The sequence below is a fragment of the Budorcas taxicolor genome, chromosome 21 (genome assembly GCF_023091745.1).
Source record: "Budorcas taxicolor isolate Tak-1 chromosome 21, Takin1.1, whole genome shotgun sequence".
Lineage (NCBI taxonomy): Eukaryota > Metazoa > Chordata > Mammalia > Artiodactyla > Bovidae > Budorcas > Budorcas taxicolor.
The window spans coordinates 44,089,892-44,109,590 of record NC_068930.1 but is presented as its reverse complement, the minus strand read 5'-3'; the positions used below and the strand labels follow the sequence as shown (position 1 = coordinate 44,109,590).

General features: G+C 36.9%; 1 protein-coding gene across 2 annotated transcripts in view; it reads left to right on the top strand.

The window, feature by feature from the left end:
* The window catches only part of PRKD1 (protein kinase D1), a 349,952-nt gene that overhangs the window by 273,392 nt on the left and 56,861 nt on the right, over positions 1-19,699 (top strand). Inside the window, exons 5-6 of one of the 2 annotated variants that reach the window (XM_052659484.1) lie at positions 4,846-4,869; positions 18,808-19,018. In XM_052659484.1, coding sequence (XP_052515444.1) covers positions 4,846-4,869; positions 18,808-19,018 — 235 coding nt within the window. The remainder of the gene's footprint in view (positions 1-4,845; positions 4,870-18,807; positions 19,019-19,699) is intronic. The other variant, XM_052659486.1, reaches the window with a different exon arrangement.

The window sequence follows — 19,699 nt, the reverse complement described above, 5'->3', positions numbered from 1 at the left end:
TAACCCCTGCAATTAATGATTTTTTTTCACTGTGTTTGTGGTTTTGGCTCTTTCAAAATGTCATATAGTTGAAATCATACAGTATGTACCCTTTCCAGTTTGGCTTCTTTCACTTAGTAGGACATATTTAAGTATTCTTTGTGTCTTTTCATGTCTTGACAGCTCATTTAATTTTAATGTGGAATAAGTTATTATCCCATTGTTGTGCTGTCCACAGTTGTCCCTATTTATCCATTCACCTAACAAAGGACATCTTGGTTGCTTTAACATTTTGGCAGTTATGAGTAAGGATACTATAAGCATCGTGTATAGGTTTTTGTGTAAACATAACTTCTCAGCTCTTTTGGGTAAATATCACAGAGTGTATTTGCCAGATCATATGGTAAGTTTTATCAGAAACTGCCAGTCTTCTAGGTAGTTGCGCCATTTTGCATTCCCACCAGCAATAAATGAGAATTCCTATTGCTGTACATCTTTGCCAGCATTTGGTGTCATTGTTCTGGATTTCGCATTCTGAGAGGTGTGTTGTAGTGGTTTCTCATTGTTTTAACTGGCATTTTCTTGATGACATATTATAATATGAAACTTCTTTTCATATGCTTACTTGCCATCTGTATATCTTCTTTGGTAAACTGTTTATTAAGGTCTTTGGCCTATTTTTAAATTGGGTTATTTTCTTATTGTAGAATTTTAAGTGTCCTTTGTATATTTTGGATGTCTTCATTAGATGTGTTTTTTCCTACTATTTTGCAAATGTTTTATCCTAGTCTGTGACTTGTCTTCTCATTCTCTTGACATTGTCTTTTGCAGAGCAGAAGTTTTTCATTTTAATGAAGTTGGGCTTATCTTTCATGGATTGTCTCTTTGGTTATGTGTTTTAAAAGGCATCACCATATCCAAGGTCACCTAGGTTTTCTTTTATGCTATCTTGCTATCTTCTGTGATTTTTATAGTGTTGTGTTTTACATTTAGGTCTATGATTCATGTAGAGTTAAAATGACTTAAATTAATTCACTTCTCACATCCAAGTACTAACCAGGCCCAACCCTGCTTAGCTTGTGAGATCAGACAAGGCTGGACATAGTCCGGGTGGTATGGGCATAGGCAAATTAATTCACTTCTTAATTTAATTAATTTAATTCATATAATGTTTGTGTCTAAGTTCATTTGTTTATATGTGAGTCATCAGTACCATTTATTAAGAGACCATCTTTTCTCCATTTTATTCCCTTTGATCCTTTGTCGAAGGTGAATTGACTGTATTTATGGGGGCCTTTTCAGGAACTCACTATTCTGATTCAATGATCTACTTGTCATTCTTATACCACACTGTTTTGATTATTATAACTTTATAGTAACTCTTGAAGTTAAATAGTATCAGTCCTTTAACTTTGTTCTTCTCTTCAGTATGGCGTTGGATATACTCTGTCTTTTGTCTTTCCATATAAGATGTAAAATCAGTTTTTTAATATCCATAAAATAATATGCTGCAGTTTTGATTGGGGTTGCATTGAATTTATTGGTGAAGTTGAGAATAACTGAGAAATTGACAGTATTGAGTCTTCCTAAATGTGAATTTGGGTATCTCTAATATTTAGCTCTTTGATGTCACTCATCAAAGTTTTGTATTTTTCCTCTTATAAATCTTATTCATATTTTTTTACATGGATGCCTAATGATTTCATATTGTGGGGCGGGAGAGTGGTGTCAATGTGAATCCTACTGTTAAAAGCATGTTTTTAGCAATTTTATTGATCATAGCTAAAAGCTAGAAACACGTAAGTAATGATAGAGTCATACAATGGAATAGTAGTATATAGCAAAATCCCATGGATGGAGGAGCCTGGTAGGCTGCAGTCCATGGGGTCGCGAAGAGTCGGACGTGACTGAGCGACTTCACTTTTACTTTTCTGTCTGACCCCTTTCCTCATGCTGGCTCCTGGCACTTTTCACTTTCATGCATTGGAGAAGGAAATGGCAACCCACTCCAGTATTCTTGCCTGGAGAATCCCTGGGATGGGGGAGCCTGATGGGCTGCCGTCTTTGGGGTTGCACAGAGTCGGACACAACTGAAGCGACTTAGCCAGCAGCAAGCAGCAGCAGCAGCAGCAGCAGCAGCAGCAGCAGCAATAGAATTGAGGAACTCTTGATTCTTTCAGCACCATAAATAAATCTCCCAAAATAATATTTAGGGGAAAAAATGGACATAAAGTTTATATGCTTAAGAATCCAGTGTCTGAAGTTCTGATCAATAAAAACTAAGAGGGAACAGGAGAGAACCATGGATGCTGGAAATATTCTGTATCTTGATCTGGGGAGAGGTCCATGCTTTTATGTTCATCAAGAGGTACACCTAGAATTTTCTGTACTTTATGCCATAAAAATAGTACCTCAGTAAAGATATTTTTAAATGACAATAGCAAGTACGTATCCTAATAGAAAGTTACAAAGTCATTACGATTCTTCATCCCAAGTCATGTGAGAAAAGAATGAAATATTGTATCAGAATAATTAATAATTAAATTTAACTCTGAGACTCCTGTTAATCAATTTAAAGTTATAGAAATTGCATTATTCAGTCACAGGAAACATAAATTCTCTGAGTGCTAAATGAAAGTAATATGCCACAACATCCTATAGTATTCATTTACATAGTAAACATTTTCTATGGTAGTCTTCACCACAGATATAAAACTGTTATTCATATGCTCTTCCTTCAAGGAGGAGACAAAAATAAAAACAAAGCTCTAGTGAAATATTCCAACCACCTCCCAAAAGAACAGGTGGTTCTCTTTTTCTTGGTGACTTATGGACATTTCTGGTGATTCTAGTTTGATAGCAAGGGAAAAATACAGAGGTGTGTGATTCCCAAAATTTTTTCTTTACGATAATGGTGCTATAAAATATTATCCAAAGACTCATTCTCCTAGTCAGATAAGATTAGGAAATGCTTCTTTGTCCATCCAAGTACTGGACATTATAGTGTTCAATGAGCATAGTTATGGTTCACAGAAGTCTTACAATAATGAAATCAGTGCTCCTAAACTGACTCAAACATGGAAGCCCCTTTTCTCACAAAACCCAGAAATACCCAATGGGAAAAAATAGTCTTTTAAAAATGGTAACTTAAAGGAATACGTCAATGCATGTTGCCTAGGCCATCTTCAAGTATCGAACACTGAACCAGCACTAAGCTAGAAATGAATTCTGATGGTAGCCCAGAATAAAGACATTCAGAGCTACACTGGAAGAAACTCCTGTGCTTTGGATATGAGATATGTTGATGACAAGGATCATATCTTATTTTAGAAACTGAGGAAATTTGATTGACTTCTCCCAAAGAGAAAGTTTTGCCTCTGTGTGAAAATTTTCGTAAAAGGACATTGAAACAGTTATATAATTTCTCCTCCAAAATCATGTTTGCTATTGCTAAGTCGCTTCAGTCGTGTCCGACTCTGTGCCACCCCATAGATGGCAGCCACCGGGGCTCCCCCGTCCCTGGGATTCTTCAGGCAAGAACACTGGAGTGGGTTGCCATTTCCTTCTCCAGTGCATGAAAGTGAAAAGTGAAAGGGAAGTCGCTCAGCCGTGTCCAACTCTTCACGACCCCATGGACTGCAGCCTACCAGGCTCCTCCGTCCATGGGCTTTTTCAGGCAAGAGTACTGGAGTGCGGTGCCATTGCCTTCTCTGAAAATCATGTTTGGATCTGGCCAAATGAGCCATTGTTGTCCCTGAGTTCTGCTCATGCTATGTGATAATCCGGTAATCTAACACAGGTATTACTGAGTAACAGTTAATCTTAGCAGAACCTCAGTGTGAATGTACATCACTTCCCAAAGTCTCTGACAAAATGGTTTAGCAGTAGATTGCAACTTAGGATACTTAGGGATTGAGAGAAGAAATACTGGGATTTTTCTCAAAGTGTAATGATTTATTCAATACTGGAAATATTCCTGATTTCAAAACACAGTCATGCATTTTTTTGTTTAAGAAAGTCAACTATTTTTAGTTTAGATTTGATTTCTAGTTATCAAATAGAGGTGACCCCCAAAGCTTGAGGAAACAGAGATGAAAAAAAAACGTATTCAACATAAATTACCAGATACTTGTTTACTTAACTAAAATGGTTTTTTCATTGATATTTCTCCTCTTAAAAAAATTTTAATAACCTTTCAACTTTTGAATTATATTTCAAACTTGGATGAAATCAGACAGGAAAGCAATGCTATGTATCAAAGACTCTAAAATGAGCCAAGAATACACCACAGACATATTTCTCTCATTAAAACTCTAAGCCTATATTGGACTTTCCAGGTTTGTACAGCACTGACTGATACTGATTATTCATCAGCTTATTCATGCCTGAAGGCAGATAACAACTATGTCACATTTGATTACTTTGATGACCTTTTCCTTTCTTTTCCCATTGAGAGGATGAATTATTGTGAAGAAAATCTCATCTTTCAGTTAAAGGTCAAAATGCTTCGTTCTGTCTCTGATTTATTTTCAACAAGGTGAATGAACTGTCTCTCATCACTGACACTGATAAGTAGATAATTTTTTCCCCTCTACAAGCTCAGAACTATAGACTCTGTTTTTGCAATCTTAAAGTCTCTAGTCCCATTTAAATATTGAAAAGTAATTTCTAACCCAGATGTTTCTGTTCCACAAAAACTGACTAGTATCCCATTTTGCTTTTTGTTGAAGACAGATCTATTATTCGCTTATAATATTGCTGAGCAACATGCATTGCTTTATTCTAATAACATGGTTCTCTTGTCTTTTTCCTTCCTTTACTCTGCACCGTTGTCTGCTTTTTGCTCTTTACCACTTCATGTGTCAGTCTCCTGTGAGTCCTGGCTTTGAGGTAGGTAATAGCTCTACTTAGAAATGTGCTTCACTATCGTTTTGTAAACCAGCATTATAATATTAAATTAACATCAGGCAGTTATCTGTTTTGATACTTGGGTCAGAATTTTAGCTCAGAATCCAGCCTGTTGAACTGCAGAAAGCCCACGGGTGGTGTTGGTGGTTGTTTTCTTTTCCTGATGTTATTGTTCAAAGTTTCACAGTCTTTGGTAAGACAAAGAGCAATGCAGGCTTTAGACTAGTAGAGGGTTCATTAGATTAAATTTTGCCCTTAGATTCCTTGATTCCATAACATTGGTGCCTTTTCTACGAAACTGAGCAGACCAGCTGAGAAGAGTAGAGAATGCAGACGAGAACAGAACACTGGTAGCGCGTTTACTGAAACGTGCACGTTAGAGCTGTATGCTGGTGCTGGTGCGCGGCACCACGCCAAGCGAGGTCACGGTCCTGATAGCCCCCAGTATTGGTCGGCACAGTAAGGCACAGAGCAGCCACCGTCTGAAAATGACTACAACTTTTTAGGAAAGGAGCTTTTTCCTAATGTATCATCACAGTCTATTTAATTTATAGTCTAATCACAGTCTGTTTAAAAAGGATGGTATGCAACTGTATGTATTAAGGTCTCAATCCAAGAAGAAATTATATATGGAGAAGAAGCTCATTTCTTTCATAAAGGTTTTGAGAAATACTCCCCTCAAAAAATTGACTTTTTATCCATCTTAGGCAATTAACGACCTAAACACTGGGGAGAAGTCAAGTCTTAAAGCAGGATATACAGCAGTGCTCTTATTGTGATAACTTGTTTTGACCAGTTGACTTGTTAATGTTTCATTTTTCTTTTCTGTACTTCTGGTGAATTGAGGGTTGACATATTATTATTTTCCTTCATGAGACTATAAATGTCAAATACCGTTATCAGTGTCCATTCTGAAATGGTCTTGTTAAGGAAACTCTAACAAAGGATGCTAATGAAAACACAACCAGAACATGTTCTGGGTTAAATAAAATTGAGAAGTCAAGATACCTTGATTCATAAGATGTAAAATGAAGAGATCTTCTTCAATAATAGTAAATTCCCATGTTTGAAAAATCAACCTAGTTCAAAATGTGCCCTTCTTAGAAAAGTCCAGAGTAAATGCTAGGTCAACGATATTCTTAAAAATTAAAATTTTGTAATCTACAGTGCCTTCCAGACATAATTTTAAATGTGGAGTAGTATGTTTCCCTTCAAATTATCCTTTGGGTATAAAGCCAAACAAGGATAGGAAGCATTTTCCACTTCACCCTCCTGTACTGAACTCAGAGCAGATTGTGTAAAAGAAGACTGAAGAGTAGCTGGCTTTTCTATGCAAGTTGTACAGCTTACAGGCAGCCAGGCCTTCATGGATTAGCTGCCGAGGGAAACAAAATGCAAACAAAAAGTTTTTGTAGAAGCTCCTGGTATTACATTGCAATGATGCATATTAATTAATCTCTATCTATTAGATTGGTTCCTCTTTAAAAAACAATACTAAAATAAGTGTCCTTGTCTGTATTTTTTTCACATTTGTAAACGTATAGGTTTAATTATAGGTTTATCAGTAAGTATTTGTTGACTGACTCCAGAAGGTTATATCCTTAGAAGCCAAGTAGATTAAAGAATATATGCATTTTGTGGCCAACTAGTTCTTCAAAACGTTGTAAAAGTTTAAATTTATAACTTCACGGACTACAGTGTATGAGAGTCTGTTTCCTCATACTCTTCCCAACAGTCAATTTTATCAGTATCTTTAAATTATCCAATTAGCTACTAATTTGATAGGTAAAATAATTTCTATTAATAAATATAATTTCTTTACTAGAGAAGAGAAACAGCTTTTCATATATTTATTGGCCATTTGTATTTTACCTGTAGTGAATTCCCTGTCTCTTTCTCTATTGAGTTGCTTGTTGGTTGTTATTTAGAATATGTACTATTCTGTCTGTTAATCAATGGTGGAAGTATATCTTCAATTTTACATGTGTTTTTGATGGCTTTTTCCCATACTGATATTTTAAAACAGAGAAAACATATTTTCACTCCTTATCTTACTGTAAGTGGAATACTATTGAAAATAAATCATTGTAGGCAGATTAAATATTATATTCTTTTCAAATGATTCAGAATAGTTTTCTCTTTACATGAGTGAGCTGAAGTCAAGTTAGAAAATGGAACAGAATTTAAAGCACCAGTGTCCTTTGTAATGACAGGATATAGTCATGGCATGATTGTTGTTTTTGTTTTTGTTTTTTTTAAGTTATGTAGGCCTTATGGAATTTATTAAAAATTTAAGAACTTTGCTGAAGTTATTTTAAATGTTTTAAAGTGTCTTTAAGGAAACATTTACTATTACAGATTTGAAGTTAAGAGGCTCTAGAATTGTGTATGTGTGTGTGAAATTAAATGCTTTTAGACAAGTCTTTTGGTAATTCTTAACATTCAGACTGCTTTACAGATATTATTAGAATATAAATTGCTTATTTAAAAAGCTTTTTCTATGTTTGACTGCTTACACTTCACATACGTTAGGTTTTTTTTATATAAAATTTAGAAAATATTCAATGTAACTTTTTATGAGAGGATACATATTTTCTAAATAATAATTTGCTATAAACTGCTATTATTTTTTATAAAGTTTACTGACTCCCATTTAATTAAGACAAGCATTGTACCAAAAGAAACTCTTCGCTGCATACTTCGTAGAAACTCTGCCCACAAGATTACTCATTCAGTTACTGTTTCTGTTCATTAATAAATTAGAAAAAAAAAAAAGCATACCAGTATCACATTATCTACCTGTAATTGGATATGATCCTGATATGCTTTATAATAGTCAAGATAGATTCCTTTCAAATGAGCAAATAATGGGGGGAAAGTTATTTCTAATCCTGAATGTAACTATGGTGAAATTTCTGGCCAAATATTTTCCAGGATATTTTCCAAAGAAGCAAAAGTCTATCTAGAGGTAGAGACTTTACTTGTTACACTTGTGTTCTGGAGTTCCAGGAATCCTGGTGATTAATCTGAATGAATAAGTCGTTTTTCCATTTCAATATGTGCCATGACGTCTATGTAGTACATTAGCCAGATATTTCGAGATTTCTTTTGATGATTGTGTAAACTAATTCTCCAGTGTATACTTCCAGTGAGGAAAAGACATCCCAGAATTCCTCAAGCAGCCCTTCTGAGAGTCAGAAGAGTGTGTGTGGTGGTAGGTTTGTCAGGAAGGAGCCCATCAGCACAATTAAGAGTGTGAGGCCTACTTTGATGTGCTGTTAATCAGCTGTTGTCTGATTTCATCCAATGTGTCTAGCTTACCATAGGTACATTATTATTTCGTACTCTGCACATAGATGGAGAAGGCAATGGCCACCCCACTCCAGTACCCTTGCCTGGAAAATCCCATGGATGGAGGAGCCTGGTGGGCTGCAGTCCATGGGGTCGCTAGGGGTTGGACACGACTGAGCGACTTCACTTTCACTTTTCACTTTCATACACTGGAGAAGGAAATGGCAACCCACTCCAGTGTTCTTGCCTGGAGAATCCCAGGGACGGGCGAGCCTAGTGGGCTGCCGTCTATGGGGTCGCACAGAGTCGGACACGACTGAAGTGACTTAGCAGCAGTAGCAGCTGCACATAGACTTCCAGATGTGGAATTCTAAATGTGAACACAGCTGGAGAGTTCTTCATGAGCTCCACTGAGGAAGGGGACATCATATTACCACTTGTCCACATTCACTGACTGATCTTTTAAACGGATGAATCTTTAGTGAAGACTCGTGCAGTCATATTGCAAAGATACTTTGGCCTCCTTAACACTCCTCCGCAGCCCTGCCTTAAGACACAAAGCATCGTTCTCTGCATTAAGATGCAAAACCACCCCACACCCACCCTGTTACCAGTGACAAGCATTTGCTCAGTGGCTGTCTGTGCCTGTCTAGTGTCACATCCAGCCTGCCATAGTCGTCAGTTGTGACCACAGTGCTCCTAGCTGAGTACTATGAAACAAGGTTGCTCGTTTTCACTTGGAGAGTTTCTGTATCTTCATAAATGTTCTGACTCAGGAAAAAAATAAAGGTTTGTATAGAAGAAATAATAAGGAGCAGTGAAGAGAATGGAAGATTGAAATTGGTACTATAAATTAAACTTCTAGAAACTTTAGAAATAATTCAGTTTCTAAAATGTTTTATCAGTGTGTTCACAAATATTTAGATACATCATTTTACTTGGTCCACAAGACCTGGTTCTAACCATTAGATTGGTTCTGTCTGGTGAGATGAAATCATCACTCCCTTCTCAAGAAGAGTAATAAGAGTATTGCAATTTTGGTAATAAATATAGTGGGATGCAAGGTACAACAGAGTCCAGAAGTTATGAACAAATGGACTTTTCCCCAAATAGCCCAGTTTTTGGAAGTGTCTGTTTCTCTGTGGCTATGTACACTGACATATTTTCACTGAGTTAATTCTTTCCTATACTTTTAAAAGTCAGCTTCTTTTTTTTTTTTTCTTTTGTAGGTAAAGAAAAAAGTCTCATACTTTTCTTTCTCTGTTTTAAGTTGCATGAAAATCTACTCTTTGATTCTTGCAAAAGCACATGTGCATATACATACACACACATGCTATATATTCATCATTGATTGTTATAGGCTAAGCTTCTATAAAATACTGTAGAGTTATCCTTGTGGGCCGTTTTTGAAGGGAGAGGCAACTTTGCAGCTTTGCACTGTGTTTATGTCATGCTTTTTCCAGCTTCTCCTTGGTGTGTCCAAGGCAGTAATCCATAGGAAAGCATCTTTCCTAATTGTTTCATTCAGCTTTCCCATGAACTCATAAACTGAGGCCAAGCCCACTGTCAATTCAATCAGGGTCAAACATCCTTCTCTAGGGGATCTTTCCGACCCAGGGATTGAACCTGAGTCTCCTGCACTTCCCTGGTGGCTCAGACTAGGTAAAAGCAGTTGCTTGCAACGCAGTGCAGGAGACCCGGGTTCGATCCCTGGGGAAGAAAATGACAACCCACTCCAGTATTCTTGCCTGGAAAATCCCATGGATGGAGGAGCCTCATAGGCTACAGTTCATGGGGTCGAAAAGAATTAGACACGACTGAGTGACTTCACTTTCACTTTCTCTTGCATTGCAGGCAGATTCTTTACATTCTGAGCCACTACAGAAGCCCACTATGAGAATACATATCCCTAAAATCGCTATTCTTGAATTTTCCACATGATCTGCTTACCTTCCAGTTCACATTCTATATGGAGACGAAATCTGACAGTCAAAGCCCTCCACTTGTTGACATGCAAAGTTACTTCCTTCCTCAGTGGAAATGCTCCATTTTTATTTTGTGAATGTATAGCATGTGACGTTAAGGTTACACTGCCCTCAAGTTTATCCTTATGGAGAGGTGGTCTTATGTTTCCCCTTTCCTCCACGAACCCATAGATGTACAGACTGTAACTAACTGACATTTTGGAAAAACAGTGCATGCAATTTGTAACAACTCTCCAACAGGTCTAGCGCTTTCCCTGGAAAGGGTGGATTGCTTAAGAAAAGAGTTAGATTCCTTTATCCTTCATTTCTGTTTACTTAAAAAGAGTGAGGCAATATAAAAGTTAATGTAACTTCCAAGACTGCTTTAGCACTCAGCAAATCCAGATCGCCTTGTATTTTTAAGAGATTATATATTTTATTAGTGTGAAAGCTTTCACAAATTGCTTCAAACATTAAAAGTGGATTCTCTACTGTGAAACAGCATCCATCACCTCTGAGCAGGGGGTACACTTTTTTTCTGCCCTGTAGCAGTCCTTTTCAATGTTTTGAAAAGGTGTTGATTAGATTTTATTTATGCTGTATATTTAGGGTATCCAACTGAGTAGCCAAACTCATTTATCTGCACACTTGGCAGGTAGTTCCAGCCCTTTAGAGTCAAAATTGTAACAGAATAGCACCAAACAATTTAAAATTCACCAAACACCGTACCCTCCACTCAGGGAATTACAGGGCATGGCACCAGAGTGTTCATATCTGAACTCCATTTCACAGGGGTGTTGAGACTTGCCTGTTGCCCAGGAACTGCTCTGGAAAATCCCAGATTCCCCATTTTTGAGATGAAATACTCATCTAAGTGTTGTGGAAAGACGTCAATCATTTTTTTTCCCTTCATAAAATAGGCTGAGACTAAGCATTCACTGTCGTGTTTCACTAGTAGTGATGATGGGTGAGGTTAGATAATCATTTCCAAGTGGGATAAACAGGCTTCAGAGTATATAAAAGAAGCCTCTAGTCATTCCAAGGAGAAGGCAATGGCAACTCAACTCCAGTACTCTTGCCTGGAAAATCCCATGGATGGAGGAGCCTGGTAGGCTGCAGTCCACGGGGTCGCGAAGTTGGACATGACTGAGCGACTTCACTTTCACTTTTCACTTTCATGCACTGGAGAAGGAAATGGCAACCTACTCCAGTGTTCTTGCCTGGAGAATCCCAGGGATGGGGGAGCCTGGTGGGCTGCTGTCTATGGGGTCGCACAGAGTCAGACACAACTGAAATGACTTAGCAGCAGTAGCACCAGTCAGTCCAAAGATGGGGAGGACTGAATTGTCCCAAACAGAATTTTGGCTGCTAATAATAGTTAACATAGATAGCCATTGCATGGCAAGACTCCCTTCAGGGTCCATACCCAGTACCTCTTCCTCAGGAAACTCCTTTTCTGAATGACCCCTTCATCTCCACCATGGAAGTGGTTTATTTTTTCTTTGAACCTGGATGCATATGGGCACTTATTCTGTGTGAGGCAGTTTTCCAGAAGTTGATGATACAGTGATGAACAAAATTGTCAAGTTCCCATACTCATGGAACTTATATTCTGCTGAAGGGAGATGGTTATGTTTACCTAATAAACAGGTAAGTAAGACAAGTTGTAGGCTGCAGTAATTGCCCTGGATGAGAAAGTACGACGTGCCAGAGAGTAAGAGTGTGGAAGGGATGTGCGCAGGAAATGAGGTAGTCTGGAGGCCTTTTGGAGAAGGTGATATATTACCTGGAATCTGAAGAGTAAGGCAGAACCTAAAGAAGGAAAGGGCACAAATTAATAACAGTTATGTTGTGTCCAGAATTCTGTTGGGTAGTAAACTTATTGGGCACAGAGACTGGTACTGACTAATCTTTGTATGTCCTATAGCATCTCACTTGAGCCTTTGCGTAGAATTTGTCCTAGGAAACACTTGTTAAATTAGGTAGATCCATCTTGATAGCAGTAGGGGCAAATTGTTATAAGGCACTATTCTGCCCAGTTCTTTGATAATCAAAAAGGCTAGATCTTAACACTTCAGTAATAGAAAGTTAATGTTTGCTTGGCTTTGTCTCACACAGTGGTGCTTATATCTTTTAAGCATAACAGCAGCTGGATAGGAAAGTAGGCAGGCAACTGAGTGATACTTAAACAATAGAAGCTATATATTCTGCTAGTCATAATGCTCTGGACACATGTTTGACTCTGATGCTATCCTCTGAGCACAGGCAAACTGCTTGAAAATCTCTTCTGTGGTTTAAGGGTAAATGGTTCACAATATTTTCACAATGCACTTGACATGTAGAACATACTGTTGCTTTGTTATTCTCATTTCTGTGAACTCTTCTTTCATGACTTAAATGAAGGGCAGAAAATATTTTCTATTTTTATATTAGTATAAAATCAGGGGATATGAGAGCTGGGAGAGACTAAGAAAAGAGGAAGCAAGCCCAGAACAAGACTACCTGAGTTCATGGTTCTGCATTTTACAGGCTGTATGATCTTGGGCAGATGATGTAATCTTTCTGTGGTTCAGTTTCCTTATCTTTAAAAAACCTGGTGATCATGGGATTGAAATGAGTTGATGAATTTACATGAAGTGCCATGAAAAGAATCTGGCACATACAAAAGTTATAGAAAGTGATTTATGTCTTTATCTAATCCATAGGTCTCAAACTCCTCCCCATTACCAGATTTATTCCCCAGTTCAGTTGACTGAATGTTTCAGAATTGTTTTCAGAGTCACCGATATTTAGAAACAGAGTTATTTCATAAAGCACCTAGATTTTCTGCTGCTTTTGTATAACTAAAAAAGCTGAAAACATAAGGCTTTTGCAGTCACATGGCAGCCATTAGAAGTGTTTGAGCCACAGCCATCACTTTTAAACTGAACCTGTCCTCTCCAGTTTTCCATAAGCTCCAACATTCTCTGTTGCATTCCTGACACCCACTAATATTAACAGCCTACGGGTGCATATCTGAGCTTTCCGCCTGTCCTCTTTTTAGAGCAGAAGAGTTGTGATAGACATTGTATACGCGTTGTATATGCTAAGTAGGGATGAGGAGCAGGCAGACAAGTACAGAGAACAGTTGCAGTGAAAAACATTGCTTAGTCAATTGTACTCTCTCAAAATTGAAATTCTGTAGAGCAAGTGTGTCGGTGTTACAGTGCATGTAATACTATTTTTTTTTTAATGCTTTTATCAACAGTCTGTATTTTGAACATCTCTATTGAAATGTCTCATCCATTATTTGCATACATTTATTTCTTGAAAACATTCATTATTGTTCAAGCATTGCTTATTACTTACATTGTACCAGGTTCTTCTTTCTATTAACAGAAGACAAATGTGATTAAGACACTGTCCTTCCCTTAGGAGCTTACTGTGTAGTGAAAAGTGCAAATGTGAAAGTGTTACTCACTCAGTTGTGTCCGACTCTTTGCGACCCCATGGACTGTAGCCCACCAGGCTCCTCTGTCCGTGGAATTCTCCAGGCAAGAATACTGGAGTGGGTAGTCATTCCCTACTCCATCTTCCTGACCCTGTAGTTGAACCTGGGTCTCCTGCATTGCAGGCGGATTTATTACTGTCTGAGCCACCAGGGAAGCCCCAATGTGTTAATGATTAAGACCAAAAGGAGTCCTGAAAATGATAAATCCAGAAATAGACTTCAAAGTGTACACACTTTTCCGTTTCTTTTTAACTCAATAGGAATTTATGTCACTCCAAATTCAGTTGCCATTATGGGTCTATGAAGTGGACTTTATTTAATAAACATAAATATTTTAATACTGGATAAAGTTTCATTTGAATGCTGCTTTTTATAGAGTGACTTTTATCTCTCAGGAAATCGTATTTTTAATTTTTACATAAATGACAAGAAACCACAAGTAAAGGCAGTTTTTCCCCCTCTATTTTTTAGATTTACTAATAAAGAGAATTCATTTTGAACTGTGAAGTGGAATATACCTTGTTGGGAAATTGTTTCAGAGTCCTGTTGAATGTTTAAAGATGTGCTGGCAGTTGGAGTTTCCATAATGTAATCTAAGCAGTCATTTCCTGGGAGGGTTCCAAACTTGCTGAGTCATTATTTAATATACCAGGTTAAAAAACAGATTCCTTGTCTAGAGAAGCAAGATGCATTGTCTCTATAAGTAGGTGTTCAGTGCATACAGTTTTAACTTTAGCAGTCATTTCACGTGAAACACTGTTAACATGTGGATGTTACAGACACTTCAGGAAACCACAGTCTTTAAAAACATTTTAATCTCTAGAATCTTTAATGTCTAATCTTGGCTTTAAAATTCAGCTTTCATCATTTTTCTGTTCTCATATTCTCTCCCATTCATGACTGTGATCCTTCTTAAACAAGGAGAATAAGAGAGATCTTTATACTTTTTATCATCTGTAATTTGCCAGATCAGATTATTGACATCAGTCCATAGAAATACCATATCATACAGTGATGTCAGCTCTCAGAAACGTTTCACACCTACAATTTGATCCAAACTCCTCCACTCAGGAAAAGAACAATACATAAGACTAATGGCTACTGTAAAAATGTAAATTTTTAGAAGCACATCCTCTTGCATGTGCTTACCATAATTATAGAGAAGAGAATGTTATATCTGTTCAGAGTTTTGAGCCAGTCATTGCTCTACACAGAATAATGAAGCAGAATGAAACAAAATGTTGCTGTTTGCTTCTTCCTTTCCAAAAGATTTCAACTTTCCTCTCTATTCCCAGAGAGAAAAAAAGAAAACACAACACTCATTCTGCAGATTGCCCAGGTTTACCAAATACACAGTGCCAGACTGGAACAGCAAGTAACAGTGGAGATTAATTTAAACACCATTTAGTTAAACTAGTAAACCTAGTAAAAACTTCTCTAGTGTTGATAGGTAAGCGAGAATTTTCTCTACCATAATTAAAGATCTTACTTTAAAAATGTAATGTACTTATGATGATTAAGTATACAAATATACTTCCTGGGTGGCTCAGACAGTAAAGAATCTGGCTGTAATGCAGGAGTCCCAGGTTCGATCCCTGGGTCGAGAAGATCCCCAGAAGAAGGGAATGTCTACCCACTGCCATATTCTTGCCTGTAGAATTCCATGGATGGAGGAGCCTGGCGGGCTACAGTCCATGGGGTTACAAAGAGTCAGACACTGTTGAGCAACTAGCACTTTCAGTTCACTTAATACAAATATACAAGTACATAAAAAATATTAAAATGAAGTAAGTTAATGAAGAAATACAATGATACCATATCTCTTTTCTTTGTATAATAATGCATAACACCCATGTACTGTGCTTAGTCGCTCTGTCGTGTCTGACTCGTTGAGACCGCATGGACTGTAGCCCACCAGGCTTCTCTGTCCATGGGCTTCTCCAGGTTAAGAATACTGGAGTGGGTTGCCATGCCCTCCTCCAGGAGATCTTCCCAACCCAGGGATCAAACCCAGGGCTTCTGCATTGCAGGCAGATTCTTCCATAAAAACTAGTTATTTAAATCAGCATTACCCTTTGAATTATAAGTCTGCTTTCCTATTGAAATTATCTTAAAGTCCAAGCTAGTTTAATTCAGATCAATGAGATTTTTAAAACCATCCTCTATTTCTTTTAAAATTACTAACTTCTGAATTTTTGCCTACTCTGTAGCTTGATGCTTCAAACAAAAAAATATGGTAATGTGGATTTTTGGCATATATACCTTCAAATAAAATTTCACATAAAAATAGAAATTACAACTAGTAACTTTCTTAAAATGGTAACTGAATGTGAATTATTAATCAAAATGTATCACTGATTCTGCAAATCCTTAGAAGCATTTTATTTGCTTTTATATTATTAGAAAGGATGATTGGCAGGATTCCAGAAATGATGGTTGTTAAACATTTATGTAACCAATGATATATAGATAAATATTATAAATATAAATTTATATTACAGGTCAATGGCCTTATTTCATAGGATCTTATTTTTAATGTTTGTTTTACAGTCTCTTATATATCAGTAAAGCTTTTTTTTCACAATTTGAAGAATGGATAAAAAGCATTTACAAAGTCATCAGATAGTCACCCAGTCTTCTTTTTTTGTCTTAGCTCTTAATTTTGCTGCATAACAGGGAAAAGCAAGTATAAATGTATATGTATAAACTCTCAGAAACATAGAATACAGTTCAGTCTCCAGTACATCAGTTACCGCATGCATGCACCCCATCTCATGATTTTAAAACTTCACTTTTTCATTTAGAAATAGAGGCCACATTGAAAATGACTGATTATATTTGGAACTGTAAGAAAAGGGAATCATGAGAATGGTTGTGTTGCCAGTTGATTTTAAGATGCTATAAATGACAAGAGGACCCTTTGATAATGTTGTTAAAATCTTAAATTGCTATTGTATCTTAAATGCTAGTCTTCATTTTGACACTATAAATCTGCAGTTTATTGTTATTCAGTGCCAAGGACACATGTGGCTGTGTGAATCTCATCTTTGCCTGAATGTATAGTACAGACTCGGCCACAAAATAACAGCCAATTTCTTTTCCCTAAAATCATGTAAGGTTTTAAAATTTCTTATGTAATCCTGCCTTGATGGTAATAAATGAAATGACTTCTCAGGAATAATTTGGTTCTTGTAGTTTGTGGTAGTGTTTATGTGAATGTTTCCATGTTGGGTGAGAAGAAAACATTCAGCTTTATCTGATTGCCTCTTGCTCATCTAAGTGAATTTGCTCCATGGAATACAGAATAATCCAACATCAAACTGGCTTTGTCTACACAGCTTAAAATTAAGTCTCTTAAGTTAAGAATAATAACTGAAAAGTAATTTGGTCAACTTTTCATATGGTTTTCCAAATTTGAGAACATTGTAAGTCTGCTGAGAAAGTGTGACAACAGATCAGCTTTTATTTTGAGTGGTGAAACTTTCCAACTGTGGAAAAATACCACTTTTCATTTTAGTGTACTTAAAACTGGCCCTTTGGATTGTTAAAACAGGACCGAACCCAATGAATTTATTTTCCAGTAAAATTAAATTCCATTGAAGGTATTTATTCAATATATTTATGATTCTGATTTGGCAAACCTTAGACTCAGTTTTAAAAGCTCACATGATGTCTCTGCAAGAGTTGAACCCTTCCAGAATAATTCTGCTTCATAGTTTTTTATGGAATTGAAGTTATAAATGTAACTGTAGACATAATATCCCTAAGTAGAATCTCATTTCAGATTTCTTTTTATTGCAGCTAGTGAATCTGTAAATCAAAATTTTCCCATTTGATGCAGATAGACATTGAAAGGGATAGAAATTATATGTATATATGATTTGTTTCTCATCTTTTCAGTAATTACCCAAATTAGAAATTAACTAAGTAAGGCGATAATACAAGGGCTCTAGAAGCAGACAAATGTAGATTCATGTTTTGACTGTACTATGTACTAGCTTTTGACCCCAAAATTAGATACCTCAACTATAGATAACAAGGCCTGTCTTGTAAGGTACCTAAAACAGTGATTATTCAGAGTTAATACTAAGTTAAGAGCTCAATAAATGAATTATGTAATTATAATGACTATTAAGAAGTAATTCAGTTCTTTTATTCCAATGATTATTATTTCTGATGATTCCCAAGTATATTTCCATGATATCAAGAGATACCATGAAATTGTTCAAAAACACTGGAAACACAGTTCATTTTAATTCATTTATTTTTTTTTTTAATCTGTATACTGAGCTGATGACATAATTACAAAATGAGAAACAGGAGTATACAGAGGTATAATTGTAACCAAAACATTAATATTTGTGAGTCTTACATAATCTAGTAGTCACTGTTTCTCAATTATATAAATGATAGTATAAGTTTAACTCTACTTTTATATAGTTAAAGAATAATTTTAAATTATATATATATTTTTTTTCTTGGAGAAAATCCAAGGAAACTATCGGCCCTTTTCTGATGGGACTGTATGGGACAGACTGGGGGGATTTGCTTTTCATTTATTATCCTCCTGAATTTCTTACATTTTATACATGTGACTCTTTAGTAAATGTCAGTGAAGTAGTATATGCAGTGAGATTTAGAACCATATTTTGGTTTGCTTTCAACTTTATATTTCTCCATTAAAACTAATGAAACTAAAAAGCTGAAAATTATTTTAAAGTCCCAGAAATCAGGTTCAAATATTCGGATCTCCAATTCTGTTTTCAGATATAAAAGCAAAGTACTCAAGTAAGATAGTAAAGGGGAAATAAATTACATTAATAAACAGGAGCATAGTTTTAGTTTATTCCTATGACATTCTTAACAGTCAGTCCACTAAATACAATAGTAAAACAAAAAGCAATTTAAAAATGCATAAATATATTATGCTGTGTCAAGGTCACTTGCATCTTACCGTATCGCTCTGGGAACATCACTACTACCTGAACAGCTGGATGTGGTTTATTGAGAAAATGATTTCTCTCTTTGTGTCAGTTTTACTACACTAGTGCCTTGGCTCAGTAATAATGTGAACCCTTTTGTCGAAAAATTAAATCAAAATGAAAATAAAAATACATAAACATATAAATCAATCTTTTACAACTTATTGTCCTCTGTTGTCTTTCAAACGTATAGCAAAAGTCACCATCTGAGTCCTTCATTGGTCGAGAGAAGAGGTCAAATTCCCAGTCGTACATTGGGCGACCCATCCAGCTCGACAAGATCTTGCTGTCCAAAGTTAAAGTGCCGCACACATTCGTCATCCACTCGTATACCCGGCCCACTGTGTGCCAGTATTGTAAGAAGCTTCTCAAGGGGCTCTTCAGGCAGGGCCTGCAGTGCAAAGGTAAGGATGACTTTGCCACCAGCCAGCACTTGATCCTCATCCATTTGAAGTCATTGTTTTCCTCATCACTTTTCTTTCTAGGTGAATGCTTGGTTTTAATATTTTCTTCTAAAATCATTGTGATTACAACATCAGCACCAAATAAAACAGCCTTCAAGGCCTTCACCTCCTGCTCCTCTGTCCACCTCCTCCTGACCGTTTCAGTGGAGCTAGCCCACTGAGATAATACGTGACGGATGGATGGCTGTAAAAAGCTACCCCCGGGCAGCAGTGAAGCCCATGCTGGATCTTACCTAAGCCTCCTTCAGCCTCCCATTTGGACCGGGGAGCTCCTCAACCTCACTCGCCCTGGTTCTTGCACCCTACTGGACATGCTTATTCCAACATCTGTGATGGTACAAGCTCTTTGTAGACCTAAGGGGCCTCATTAGATTTGTGTTAACTACAATACTCTCCCTGAAAGTGTGCTGGCTAATAGCAGTATGCTAATAATACTTTTCCAAGGCTGATAGTGAAGCGTCTAGAGAAAGGGGCGTGTTTTCTGACTCACTCACAGGTCAGTATAGATGAATGGCTCACCCTTCCTTCTCCCACTGCCTCAGTGGCCTTCCTTGGCTCAACCCCACACTCCCCTAATGGCAGGGTTCTGTCATTTGTCCTCTGTTTCCTCCTCTGGCCTGG